At 45.4% G+C, this 15,150-nt stretch overlaps 1 protein-coding gene across 1 annotated transcript; it reads left to right on the top strand.

Annotated features, from left to right (window-relative positions):
* The first annotated feature begins 674 nt into the window (after positions 1–674).
* On the top strand, positions 675–14,009 carry LRRC47 (leucine rich repeat containing 47). The gene is made up of 7 exons (XM_083163118.1): positions 675–1,337; positions 2,610–3,056; positions 6,629–6,745; positions 8,364–8,479; positions 9,759–9,861; positions 11,406–11,495; positions 13,590–14,009. The coding sequence occupies exons 1-7, from the start codon at positions 780–782 to the stop codon at positions 13,830–13,832; spliced, it is 1,674 nt and encodes a 557-aa protein (XP_083019244.1). The 5' UTR covers positions 675–779; the 3' UTR covers positions 13,833–14,009.
* The last annotated feature ends 1,141 nt before the right edge of the window (positions 14,010–15,150 follow it).

Genomic DNA, 15,150 nt, shown 5'->3' with positions numbered 1-15,150 from the left:
GGCACGGAGTACAGCTCCACCCCTATGTTCTCATACCTCCCAACTTTGGACCAGTTGGAAGCGGGACGCAGCTCCTGCACACCGGGGGTGTGTCCTAATTCGGGGGCGTGGTCTGCAGCTCTCCCGCGAGGCCACGCCCCCATTTTGCAGCTATGGGGGCATGACCCAGAGGCTCTGTGAGCCTCTAGCCATGCCCCCAGCCCCCTGGCTACGGGAATAGACGCTGTGCGCATGCGCACAGCGTTTATTCCCCGCTGCTTAGCAGCCTACAGGGGGGACTCCCAACAGCCCCCCTCACCGCGGGACACTGCCGACCGCGGGAGGGACAGCGGGACAGGCCCTGATAATCGGGACTGTCCCGCTGTAATCGGGACTGTTGGGAGGTATGTGTTCTGATTGTCCCACGGGCCAGTCAGTCCAAGAAAATGGATGACCATCGATAGTTAAAATTATCATTGGTCATCCATCAGATATTTTGTTGCTATCGATGGCTGGTTGCAGTATCGCCATCTATGGCAACCATCGATGGTGCCTGCACGAATGGCCATCTCTTCCAGAACCTGAATTGTTGGTGGCTGGGATGCGGAATGAAGTGACCCTGCTCTGTGTGATTGGCCAGTCCCGGCCCAGGAAGAGGCAGTCCTGCGTTATGACTGACAGCGCGCGGTCCAATCCGACGCCACCCGGTGCTGCGGATGACTGCTGACGTAGAAGGAAGCTGCCAACTCGGTCTGTGATTGGCTGCGCTGTACTGCCGTTCACCACGTGCGTGAACAGCAATGGCGGAATGGCCGGAGATCGAGCGGGCAGAACGGGAGAAGCGACGGGAGCTAGTGCTGCAGGCGGAGGATGAGCGGCTCCGGCAGTGCGGGGGGCAGCTGCCGGCCGACATCACCTCTCTCACACTACTCAACTACCTAGAGGTGAGCAGCTGCGCTGAGCTGCGGGAGGTGCCGGCCGGCTTGGGCCTCCTCTCCCACCTGCAGAGCCTCATCCTCTGCCGGAACGCGCTGCAGAGCCTCCCCCCGGGCCTGGAGCGGCTGCGCGGCCTGCGGGTGCTAGACGTGTCCGGAAATCAGCTGGAGGAGCTGCCGGCCGAGCTGAGTCGCCTGCCCGATCTCTGCACTCTGAACGTCAGCTGTAACCGGCTGCGGGAGCTGCCGCCGGGGCTGGAGGGCTGCACCAAGCTGGCCGTGCTCAACCTGTCCCGGAACCTGCTGACCGCCCTCCCGCCGGCGCTGCTCAGCCCCCAGCTCGCTCTGCTGGCCACGATCTCCGCCGCCGACAACCTCATCCAGGAGCTGGACGGGAGCATCGGGCTGCTGCAGGGTTTGAAGGTACGGAGTGTGCCCGCTGTGTGCTTGGTACACATGGGGTGGGGTGGAGTGTGGGTGGGGGGAGAGACACCAGCGAATCAGCGCTAGCTGTCACATTGCATACAGGACAAGCCTGTGCAGTGACATAAGCCGGTTGTCCCCTGCTTTATCGCCCAGCATTCATGTACCTATCCCACAGTGATTTAATCATGTGTGGCCCCTGGGGTCATATTGGGGGCCCACTGTATAATTGTATGTGGCATGAAATCACATGAGGGACATGACTGGCATATCCGATGTCATGCTCCCAATTGGGCATCAGTTTGGACATATATTTGTTAGTGGGAGCCCATGGGCATTCATGTACAACACTACCACCCCCGGATACTTGGGGCACAGTGCCGTAACTAGACATTTCGGTGGACTGTGCCAGAAAAGGAAATGTGGAATAGGTGCCCCCCCCTCCCCCCATATAACACCGTAATGGTCATTTCAGATTGTTACACATGCTGCATAGAATGCCCCCAGTACTTCTGATTATACACGTATAGTGCCCACTGCGCAATGTACCCAGTACTGCTCACAGTCTGTCTGTCATTCCACCGCTGCTCCTACGGAAGACAGTGAGAGAGCGGAGCGTACAGAGGTGCTAAGTCTGGTGGTTGTTTCAAATATGGCTCCGGCTCCTGAGCTAATCGCGTTTGGCAGCCAATGGCTAACTGCGGCTGCTGGTCTGCGAGCTATGATTGGCTGCCAGCCAGCACCACATTTAAAATGTCTGTTAGCTGCGGCATAGGAGCTGAGCGGTGGGAGGGTAATGCTTGCCAGCTTTGCGGGTGGGGCTTCTATATGGTGCGCCCACAGTGGAAAAACGCTGTGGGCAAGGTATTATTGGCATGCAGTTACGGCTCTGACTTGAGGTACAAGGACGGATGTGTCGGGGATCATAGAAGCAGTTTAATATGGTCAGTAAGTAGCTTTAGTTTGTCACAGGGAAAACCTGCTCAAGGAGTAATGTCTATATGCTGCTGCTTTTTAATATTGGCTAGCGACCAGAATAATACAGCTGACCAGCAGTGTCTGGCACTCTATCTACCCTGTGGAATCAGAATACATTTTTTTTTTTTTTTTTAAATGTGTTTTATTTTATTTTTTACAACATTGAAGTGCTGTAGATTTTGTATATCCCTTGCACATATATCAAGTCAAATAAGCTTAACTCTTATACTGTAACCGAGGGCGCTACTGTATAAACCTCTGTCTTACACAATCCTGTCTGTTGCCTCCTACCAGACCCTGGACCTCTCTAATAATCGGCTCACCGGGATCCCTTATGAACTCGCAGACTGCACCAAACTGAAGGAAATAAACTTCAAAGGCAATAAGCTAAAAGATAAACGTCTGGAGAAGATGGTTAACGGCTGTCAGACCAAATCCATACTGGAATATCTGAGAGTTGGGGGCCGGGGAGCAGGAAAAGGGAAAACAAAGGTGGACGGCGCAATTAAAGAGGATGGTAAGGATAAGAAGAAGAAAAAGCAGCGCAAGGAGAGCGAAGAGGAGTTGGAAGAGGTCAATAAGATTATGCTGAGGGTCCTGCACATATCTGACAGTTCTGTGCCCCTCACTGTCACAGTGACTGCAAACATCAAAGACGTGCGTCCGTACATTGTCTGCTGCGTGGTGAAAGGAATGAGCCTGAGGCCTGGAAATGCCCTGAAACGCTTCTTAGCTGCACAGGTAACCCCTATTAGGCGGTATACCCCATATCACCCCCAAAATGCGGCTTTCAAATCTTACTCTGGACACCGATGTAATAAAATAGGTTCAGTATAACCTTTTGGTATATTAACTAAAGATCAGTTTTTCAAAGCCGGCAACTTTGAGGGCAGGATTTAAACAGGTGATCGCAATACAGACACAACAAGCCGGATTGGCCTTGTAAATCTAGCCTGAAAAGCTGATCTTTGGGTATTATGCTACTTAAGCTGCATCTATACCTGATGTAATATAATGGTTTTTCATGTATAAAGTGTCTGCACCATAACTCACATTAGCAGCCTGTGACTCCCACTCCTTTATTGCTGCTTCTTTGTATAAAACAAGTGCCATGGCTATTACTGCTCTCAGGCTGAGGCTATGCCGTGATGTTGCAGAGCCACCTTGTGGCAAAACCCTATTACTCCTTTCACAATGCAAAAATAACCTGGGTTGTTGCCGGGTTGACTCGGGTCACTGTGCTTTGTGAAATTTCAAAATCCTGGGTCCAGCAACCTTGCATTCCTACACGGGTTAAAAGATGGGTCGGACCGGGGTTGCTGAACAGTGTACACAAATGTATACCTGTTCAGTGTGAGAGGAAAGGGATTAAGGAGGTTATGGAGGCCGGCATAGGGCTGCATTTTGAGGAGGTTTAATGTTGTGGCAAAATGATTAGCCTGTTGCCTCGCTGCACTTCTGGGATCAATTCTTCCTAAGGGCGAGATGTACTAAGCCTTGAAAAGTGATAAAACGGCGAGTGATAATTCACCATCCAATCTGCTCCTACCTATCATTTTTCAAACACAGCCTGTGACATGGCATGTAGGAGCTGATTGGGTATTGGTTTATCACTCTCCATTTTATAACTTTTCAAGCTTAGTACATCTGGCCCTAAGCCCCTTTCTGTGAGGAGTTTAATTTCCTTTCACAATCCAAAAACATACCTTTTTAAGGCCCATACACACACTGGGCGATTTTGAGCTGATGGTAGCTCAATTGACTAGTTTTGAGCTAGAAAGCCGCCCAGTGTGCACGTGTTAACGATGAGCGCTGGTGCGCACTCCTGCCGGACACTGCTGCTTATCTGCTGGTATTACCAGCAAATGAGCGACAGGGAGGATGGCTCTCCATAGCGTCCTGCTATGGAAAATTGCTAAAACAGGCTTAAACGCAGAGTGAGTATGGACGTTTAGGTTAATTGGCATATGAAATGAAACCTTTGTGCGTGATTATAGAGTGTATGCTCCACTAGGGAAGGGACTAATGTGACTCATAGTCGCTGTAAAGCTCTGTGGAATTTTTGTGTGAATCACCATATTATGCCCAATATTATTTATTAGTTTTCGTACTAGCATCTTTAATCTGTCACATCCCATGCAGTTCCACTTTCCTGCTTGGGGGTGTCTATCTGCTTTGGTGCTTTATTCAGTCTGGTATGTTTCTCTGTACTGAAATACAGACCAGGGTGTGCTGCAACCACCAGAGCCGATGGCGACACAGGAAAGAGGAGCTGCACATGTTTTGACAGGTGCAGTGTGCTAGAATGAACACTAAATACACATCTTCCTACTTTTACAATTAAATGTAATGGCGTACATTGTGCCCGAAAAGTTCTATATAGGGGTAAGAGGCATCATTATTTTTTTTTTTTTTTTTAAATAAATAGAAATATGCAGGTTTGGATTTACCGGAATCTCTAAACAGGATTTTATTGGCTGTCATATGTTTTGGCTCCAAAAGATGTGATGACAATAATATCCCGTTTTGAGATCCGGGTAAATGGGAACCTGCAAATCTCTAAAAACAATTTGTTCTGTAGATATTATTTATTACAGTTTTCAGCTATATTTAGGAACTTTGATTTTACTTAGTTACTTGTATTTTAGAAATACACTTTCAGATCTTCAATATAACAGCCCACCCCTTCTCTTATTTCCAGGCCTTTTTTTTTTTTATCCAAAGCTTTGCTTATTAATGTTGCTGCAAGTAGTTCTGTACTTGTAACATTAAAAAATGTTGATTTACAATTTGAGAACTATGGGGGGGATTCAATTGAGAAGGGGGCAACCACCTGCTGCTGTGGGGTTTCAGCAACAGCAGCAAGATTGGCCTCCCAAATGCTGGATCCACCTATAATTGCTGGCACAGAGACCACTTTTGAGTGTAATGCACACTGCTGTAAAGTGCGTCAGTGTTGGGCTGATTCCTTGCAGCCACAATTTTTTTTTTTTCTCCCCTATGATTCAGTCACTTCTAAAAAATTTAGTTTTTGCGTTAAATTATTTTTTTTAAGTTAAGTGCTGCCAATCTCTGCAGAGCATATGCTGTAGTGTCACAGGGCACACGGTTCAGCTGCCACAGCTATGTCACTGAGACCACGATAGCTCCGCCATAAGACTGAGAACCTGCGCTCCCACAAAATAGAGGTGACCCATCTCTGTTTTGTGAAAGTTTTTGAATGTCCATATAAGGAGAGGCGGGTTTTCCGTAAGGGAGCGGGGGAAAGCAAGGTGATCGGTTTCGCCAAAATGTGATGGAATTTGGCTGTCGTTATCAGGGGCAATACACTAAGAGTACAATAAGGGATTATATTTGGGAGCTAGTATGATAAAGACCATACAGTCACAGAAGAAATACGAAAAATATTAATTTCTAAACTGTTACAGTAGTTAACAAAAAAAAAAAAAAATGTAAAAATAAAACTAATTTCAAATTCAAAACAAGTTTGTTTTATTTTTACATACAATAAATGTATGAAAATAGGGACATTTTCGGTACTTCTTTACTTTCACGGCGCCACTAGATAGGACAGATAGGACAGATAGGACACTAGATAGGATACGATTTGTATGCGATTTGACATAAGATATCGCATAAGATATAGGATAAGATTTACTATCCATTTCATTACCCCACTATCCACTAGGGCGTGGAGTGAGAATAGAATAGTGTGGCGAGCGCAGCGAGCCACCGAGCCCGAAGCGTGGCGAGCGCAGCGAGCCCCGCGAGGGGACACGGAATGTATTTTATGGAATTGCATGCAAATGGCATGCGATATTGGGGACTTGCTTTCAAACAACATCCGTGTCCCCTCGCGGGGCTCGCTGCGCTCGCCACGCTTCGGGCTCGGTGGCTCGCTGCGCTCGCCACACTATTCTATTCTCACTCCACGCCCTAGTGGATAGTGGGGTAATGAAATGGATAGTAAATCTTATCCTATATCTTATGCGATATCTTATGTCAAATCGCATACAAATCGTATCCTATCTAGTATCCTATCTGTCCTATCCTATATCTTATGCGATATCTTATGTCAAATCGCATACAAATCGTATCCTATCTAGTATCCTATCTGTCCTATCTAGAGTGGCGCCGTGAAAGTAAAGAAGTACCACATTTTCTTAAAATCCCTAATTTTATTTTACAAAAGCAAACCTTTTCGAGTAATACGTTTTAGGGCTTTTATTTTAGCGCTGGGGAAATTGCTAAGAGTTTATTTTTCTTGTATAGGACTTTGGACATATTGTCTAACCTTGCTGCAATCATTTTAGACCAAGCTCCACGATGACCTCTGTGATAAAAGGACCTTGGCGACTATTGCCACACATGACCTGCAGCTGGTGAAGGGGCCACTGATATATGATGCCCGATCACCCAAAGATTCCAAGGTGAGTTGCATTGATATATTCTGTAAGGAGGCGGCTTCCAGTCTGTTCTATAGTGGCTGGATGGTCGTCATTTGTTTTTTGGTTTGACTTGTATAACACTGAGGTGCGTGAATAAAGTACCACATTGATTTAAGAATAACATCTAGCAAGTCGTTTTGGAGCTTGGGGGGTGATTTCAGTATGGGAAAAAGTGATGTTTTGCTGTAGATGGCTTCCTCAGAGGCCAGTGTGTGTGGCCTGTGCATGTCCTGGTTTACTAATCCTCTACACCAGTAAGTTGTGGCCAATTTAATAATGGGATATGTTTCTTGGCGCCCATAATCCAGACACAAAATTCCCATTAATGCATCTGTATTCTACCTGTAGTTTGGGCTGTTGCACCCAATAATTAGCATTTTGCCCTTTCTTTGTTCTGTAGAATGCTGAAAAGTCAGTGGGGGGAATTTACTAACATGTGTAGCATGTTCCCATGTGGCAACCAATCAGATCCTGTCTACTATCTTCAGTCGTCTCCAACCTTTCTTTAGGGTGTGAGCTACTCGCGGCAAAATAAACAACCCGAAGAGCTACTAAAATTGAAAAGAAAATCTGCTTAATAACCAAATAATGCCCTTTCCACTTTATGCCACACACTGTAATGCCCCTGACACATTATGCCACATACTGTACTTTGTGCTCGTGCCAAAAATGGGTGTAGCCACATGGGGTACGTCCAATAAAAATGGGTTTGTGATACACATATGCCCCCAATAGTGCAGTGCCAGATATACATATGCCCAAATAGTGCCAGGTACGCCCCCCTGTGCCAGCAGCAGCAGAACTCGCTGTTGTTGTTCCTGCTGCTGCCAGTGGTAGCAGAGTGGGCGGCAGTGGTCGAGCCACCCGGATCTCTACTGCGATCTACCAGTAGCTCGTGAGCAACGGGTTGGCGACCACTGTTCTAGAGGGTGCTAAATAAGAAGTAGATTCTGATTGGCTACCCATAGCAACATCACATGTGAAGTAGAATACACATCTTAGTATATTTCCCACAGTGTGTGTAATTCACAACACACAAAGTATTCAGAATCAATGGTATAAGCAGTGCGTTCTGGTCTACCCTCCCCATATGCTCCCTCTCATGCCTGTATTGACCGATTCCTATCTGACACATGCAGGACATATTTGAACTTCCTAGTCATGCAGAAACTGAAATAACTTGTTTGCTTAATGTTTTCAGTCTAATCCTTCATTGTGTGGCCCTAATCCGCAGGGCTGGTAGTTAATGTGTAACAAGTGCAGCAAAATCCCTATAGACACCTACCTGGCTCACCTCCCGTTCTCATGAGCACGTAGTCCGCTTTAAAGGGCCTCCGCCATAATCTTTCTGAGCTACTAAAGTCACTTGACCTCAAGGTATGGCTGTCCTTAACCTGGACTGTTAGTGTCCCTTGAGGACCATGGTTGGGAACCCCTGTTGTACAGAGAAGTAACAACATAATCCTATGTACCATATATGCTAGTTACATTAAGGCACTTAACCATTCTGAAGTTCAAACAGAAATTAAGCAGAAGTGTTTTTTCATACAGGAGGGATCTCTGCCTTATATGTAAATGCTGATCAACCCGTTCTTTACAGATTATACCATTGAATCGCAAAGAAATAAATGCAAAGGAGCTTGTCAGGCAGCTGCAGTTTGAGGCCGAAGAGCAACGAAAACAGAAAAAACGCCAGAATGTGTCCGGACTTCACAAGTGAGTGACCTGTGGTCAGATGCCTGTTAATACTCTGCCTGCTGGCCGTAGTGTCTTGTGGTCAGATGCCTGTCTCGTGGTCTGCCTGCTGGGGGTGTAGTGTCTTGTGGTCAGATGCCTGTCTTGTGGTCTGCCTGCTGGGGGGTGAAGTGTCTTGCGGTCAGACGCCTGTCTCATGGTCTGCCTGCCTGCCTGCCTCAAGTCCATAGTTGCCGGTTCTGGCTTTATGCAGCCATAAAAGCAGTTCAGTAACCTTACCAGACTGCGTCAACATTGACCATTACATTTCAATGCTGGCGTTGTTCTTTACTATTAATGTCATCCGTAAGAATGGCTGCCGTCTCCCCTACAGCTACACCTGGTCTCTTCACCAGTCTGTAATACCAGGGTAGGGTAGAATTTCTGCCAAACTGCAGGGAGCCCGGTGTTTGTTGGTCATAATGGGGGTGAGTGAAACTGTATATATATTTTTTTTCTTTCCTGGAGTTCAGCTCAAGTATTCATTATACCTATAGATATGTGCTAAGCCACCTAGCATGTTTGTGCTGTATGGTACAAGGTGCTCGCCATAGCCCACAGATTGTTTGGACTGCATCCTAGATAGTAGAATACGGAATTGTAATATGCTGTTACCAGTGACAACGCTCCTAACATAGGACATCACTGAGTGCTGCCTTTCATCAGTGCTCAACCAACAAAGGGGGCAGTATTCCCTTCACGTGTAGCTGATTTGTTCCTGCTCCCATGTATTTGACTAATCCGTCTGTACCAGAAGGAGCAGATCATATAACAGACACCGACTCTTTAACCCAGCTGCATATATTGTTACTGGCAGAGCAGGCAATCTGACAAGTGTGTGGCAGAGGGGTGTGACCTGTAAGACGGGAACAGATACAAGTCTGTACCCCATCCTCAGCTGTGTTCACTGTTCAGCAGTAGGTTCTCTAATTGGTTATATTGAAGGTCTAAAGCTCCCTTGCCAACATTTCTTTTAACCGTTTCTGCAATGTCAAAGCTACTTTTGTTTACACCGTAGTTGTTCACTGCTCAGTGCCATATTTCTGAAAAACATGCTACATCACAGTTGTATACTGCAATATTGGCAGAAGGAGGGTATAGCAGTTTGTATGTTTATTTGCAGAGCACAGTATTTGTATAGGGGATAGCAGTACATAATCTGGACAGATAAAATGTCCTATAGTAATGCACGTTCTTTTTACAGCCATTTTAATGTAGCCTTTTGTGACTGTATGTTGATTTGGTCTTATAACTGTTCTAGGTACCTTCATTTATTGGATGGCAAAGAAAATTTCCCGTTCTTAGTGGATGCTGAAAATACAGTTATATCCTTCCCACCAATCACAAACAGTGAGAAGACCAAGGTATGTTGTATTGGCATTTATGTAACTGCTACTCGGACCCTTGTCTGCGTTGTAGGTACCGGTGTCAGCTGCATGGTTTTATCTTTCCCACCAAGGAGTAGTATTAGATTACTGCGATGTCATGTCCCTCCCTACTGCGTGTACAGCCCGATGCATTAGTGATGAACAGATGCCACCGGGACTGAAGAGCGATCACTTTGGGCACTATAGTATTGAGGAGATGTTCTATTATTCTTCACCTTTTAATGGAAATTTAGGAACCTGATTTAAAATAAAGTGTATTGCAAAATATCCTCTTGCTACTATCTGTTAGATTTAGATAGGCATTGTGCTATCAAATTATTAAATTAATCCATGCAGCTGCAAATTAATGTTTTAATAGTGAAATTAAGAATTAAATAATTAATTAGTATGAAATGCTCATTATTTTCCAGTCCTATTAGGTCAGACATTACTGTGACCCTGGCCCGTTTTTTTGTTTTGCACAACCGCATATCGGTAGGTGGGATTCAGTGCCCCACCTGCCGGTCGGTGAAAAGGGGGGGGGGTCCGTTCTTAGCAAAACGGGCACGACAGCTTTTAAAGTCAGGCCCGTTCTGTCAATCTGCCTATTCAATGCTGTCGGTATAGACAGCATTGAATAGGCGCCCGCCGTTATTTCCCACTCGTCGGAAATAGCGGTGGGGATTGAATGCACACGGTGCAATTCTAGCGACCATATCCTCGTGTGTACGGGCTGACTGTTGCAAGGAGCGCGCTCCAGTGACCAGCCCTGCAATGGCCGCAGGAGCGTGCTATTGCGACTATCGGCCTCCCGGTGAACAGCTGCCCCCCCCCTGTGGCTTCCCTTGGCAGTATCTTTTCATCAGCGACCTTCTCTAGTCGCTGGTGAAAAGGAGACACTGAGCAATATATTGCTGTGTACAGAGCTTGAATACTGAGAAGGTAGCTGGTAAATGAAGTCAGACCTAAGCAGGTATACAGTAATTTTATAACCAGACCAGTGGTGACTCATGTGATCATGTACAGATCAACCCCCACCCCTAACTTACAGATCCCTATACCTCATGGCCTGACCATCAGTAGGACTAAATCTCCCAGCATGTTCCCTATGGGATTTCCGGTTTCGCTGGTCCTGACCTGAACACCCCTATTCATGTTTCAGGGAACAGGGGCCTGAGTTTGCTTACAATAAGAACTGATAGTAAACTGTTAAATGCCTCTGAGTTTTAAGGACTCTGCTGGGACTTAGGGAGACTGTGGTCACTCTAATAATCATGAGAAGTTTTACCTAGGAGGCTTGTGGGGTTTATTGCGTTACTTTCCAGTAAATTCTTTTTTTAAAGGTTCAGAGAATAAATGTGGGCATTATGTCCTAAATCCGGTACCTTGACAGTGGTGTCAGCCTTGCCTGCTTTATCTGTTATCAGTAACAGCACTTCTTTGTAAGTGTTATGTTAAAGTATCTGTTCTTCACCTACTCTATAGTACTGCCTACTCTGCTATGTGTTTGTAAGTAATTGGAAAGTCTTTTGTTTCCCTAGATCCGTAAATCCACCCGCGAGCTTCTCGTTGAGGTGACCAGTTCCAGCAGTTTGCAGACTTGCAAAGATGTGATGGACGCTCTCATTGCAGTAAGTGCCGACTGTGATAGAATACCTGTTCTCTCTGTTTGGGGTGTTTCCTTTGGACAGATCTGACATTTCCTGTGGGTCATTGCATAGGTTGACAATGGCAAAGTTGATATATGAGTTTTTCACACTTTTTTTTTTTGTTTTTTTTTGTCCCTGGTCTTAACATGGGCACGGTCAATATGTACCGCATCTCCTTGCATGGCTTAATGTGGTTGGCACACTATTTTATTCTCCACCACGCCGTAGTAGATGGTAGAGCATGAAATATCGCCTGTCGGCACATGCCAGCTCAGGCAAAACATGAAAAACGCATGTCGACCTTTTGACTGTCCACCTTGCCGTTGTCGACCTAATGCTTGTCGCCCTTCCAACCATGTCGACTTATGTCCTCCAGTGGTCAACCCAATGCATGTTGTCCTTATCCCTTTCCTGCATGGATAGTTCACACCGGAACTTTCTTTATCATTTATACTGCTGGGGGATTATCAAAGTCCCGTGCGACGGCCAATGTGGCAAATCTTTATTTCGGCTTTTAAAAAGTCTGTTTATGACATTATTATTATTATTATTATTATTATTATTATTATATTGTTAAATGCAATACATTCTCTTCCACTATTTTATCAGGCGATACCAATGAGAAGCTATTAGGGGAGGTGGATTGGCAAAGGCATTTTTAAAAAGTAGTTCCTAGGGAATACACCATTATTCCAAAATTGGCCCATGAAATTGGCTCCCCAAAAGCGATCTCTGCATACTGTGAAGGAGATACTTCATACTCACCTACCCCTCAGAATGAATAGCTGCAGTGCTCCTGGATCATGTGTCTTTCCTGGTCCTTGGTCCAATCTGGAACACGGTGAAAGTGATCAGCTCAATGATGACATCAAAGAAGGTTTCACTTTCCCCGTGTCACGTGGATACAACTCTTTCCATTACAGCCTCTTACTTTGGGACACGGATGCTAGGTTTAGATGCAGTATCTTTCTATGGGATTGATTGATGGACATACAGTACAGTGTGTAATTCCATCTCCTGTTATATATGCCATTGTGTTGCAGTCTTCAGCGGAAAACCTTTTGGACTAGCGAGTTGCAGGTGAAGGGTGGGATCTGCTGTCGTACAGGTGGAAAATAATGGAGACTGGTCTATATAAAGAAATGTAGAATACATTACCAATGTACACATTTTCAAATTTTAAACTGAAATTGAATGTTTTAATTCCACCTGTGGTAAAGGCATGTAGGGGACAGGCGTGTAACGTGTAGATAGAGGTCACTAGAAGTAGCAGTAAAGATGCATCCTGGTCCTAAATATCTTACAAGGGTGGTGTAAACCGAAGGCTGGTCACACAATGTTCTATCCATTACTGTTATATAGAACGTCATTACCTTATAGAAGCCTCTGGGCTACTGTCCACAGTGATGATGCAGATCCCTCCCAGCATGCCCTGTAACCGCTGGTGTCTCTCTGCACATGGACTTGAATGAGAAAATTACCGACCATTACTAAAATACTGGTTGTGAAATGTCTTTAGGTGACTGCTCTGAAGGCAATTTTTGCCGATCACGCAGAATCCATCTCACCTCACCAATCCCGTTGCAATCATGAAATAAAGTTTTATAGTCTGGTTTTGCTGTAGTTCTGTAAGACCATATTTGATTGGCTACTTTGTTTTACTGTTTACATGGCATCATTCATGCCTTACGCATGTGGTGCTGTAGTACATGTTTTGTGATGGGATGTGGAGGGGTGGCCATTTATATCTGTCCCTTCCCAAGTGGAGATTAAATTCTAATCCTGCCCCACACACACACACTAGGGATATACTTGTCAGGAGCCAATTTACCTACCTGTATATTTTTGGGTTGTGGGAAGATACCTGAGTACCCAGTGTAAACCGATGCAAGCATAGGGAGAATATACAGACTTCACCCAGTTCGGACCATGGTGGGATTCTTACTCATGACCTCCGTTCTGAGACAGCAATGCTAACCATTACACGGTCCATGCAGCCTATCACTGGGGTATAGACCCCACATATAATATATATTGACCAACAAGTTCTGATTTTTAACCCTCTGTCTCCCACAGAAAATGGCTGAGCTTAATAAATTCACCCTGGAGAACAAAGAGGAAGAGATCATAACAGACCGAGAACCGGAAGAGGATTACGCACATCCGCAACCAGCGGCCAATCAGAATCCAGAAACTGAGGACAGCGGTCAGCTGGTGCTGGAACAAGTCCGGGTGACCGACATCGATGGAAACCTCAAAGTTTTATACCCTTCAAAAACTGATCTGAACTTAAGTTCGCCATTTGTAGTTGTGCGTTAACACCAAACCTCCGCTTGTACCGGATCGATAGCACTTACCCGCAAAGTCACATTATCTAATACCTCTTGGAACATGTTTAATTTATTTTTTATGCCCCATTTGCCGGTGCACATATGTGCTATGGAAGTAGACTTATTTGTAATCATTGTGTTCGGCCAAAATAAACTGTCGATTTGAGGAATGCTGAAGTTTGTTTTAACTCTTAAGTTCCAAACACTCATTTATAAGCAGCTGGCAATAACTAAGCTTAACTGTCCCAGTTCTGGAAACTGTCATAATGCATTTCTACATTACACATGTTTTGTATAGTAGTGGTAAAGTCACACTTGTCACAAGAAAGTGACCCGTTTGTGATTCAGTGCAGTGATATTTTCTTTATTTTCCAAGAAATGCTTAGTTTTCATATGAATTACTTTTTCTGCAATCGTTTATTTCTTAAACAATCTTCAGAAAGACAAATGTGATTTGGGCGGATTTTCTCCCGATTCCAATGTATCGGGACAGGGAATCAACCAAAATCGCACGCGTTTGACATCCCATCTGATCCAATGTGCACGTCTGATTGGAGTCTAAGTTTGGACCTGCCTACACGTCTGACCTCCGACTGCACCCTCCTGACCAGGGGGAACACTTTGAGTTACATTATATTCTAATTGTGTAAATAAGGCAGGCTTCTGGCACAGTAGAATGTAACTCCTAGAGAAAACTGCTATATATGTAGCGGCACCTGAAGCTCTGAGGTCGTCGCCTCTGCAGTGCCCCCTGGGTACTAGACAGTGTAGTGCAGTTTGTGTTGTAGCAAGGGAAGTGTAATACTGGCCACTGCTGATTTCTTGGGGAAACAAAAGGACTGGGCACTCCGCTCTATATTACTGGAATTATATTGTGCAATCCTGCTCCTTCCTGGGTAGTACAGAGGACAGGTTGGGCTGCTGGAAAGCACAGATTACATACAACATGACTGGCAGCAGAGAATGTTTTGTCTAGAATACATTCCATCCATGACCCTGTTTGATCATTGTAAGATGTTTACGCTTCATATTGTAACTGAAGATTTGGTACTTGTGTATTTTGGCGGCGCACATCGCATACCATAACACATGCGATGGTATGCGATGCGACGCGATATCGTACGATAGTGCACGATGGCATACAATTTTGAAATTGTATGCCATTGTACATGGCATACGATGCCATAGGATGCGATGCGATTAAACATTGTATAAGCACCCTAATGGGTGCTTATACTATGTTAAGCACCCAAATGGGTGCTTACAATGTTAAATGCACCCCCACGCCACCCCCCACTATAAACGTG

This window comes from Crinia signifera, chromosome 19, assembly GCF_055691185.1.
Source record: "Crinia signifera chromosome 19, ASM5569118v1, whole genome shotgun sequence".
In the NCBI taxonomy this organism is placed as follows: domain Eukaryota; kingdom Metazoa; phylum Chordata; class Amphibia; order Anura; family Myobatrachidae; genus Crinia; species Crinia signifera.
This window is presented reverse-complemented; position numbering and strand designations above follow the sequence as displayed.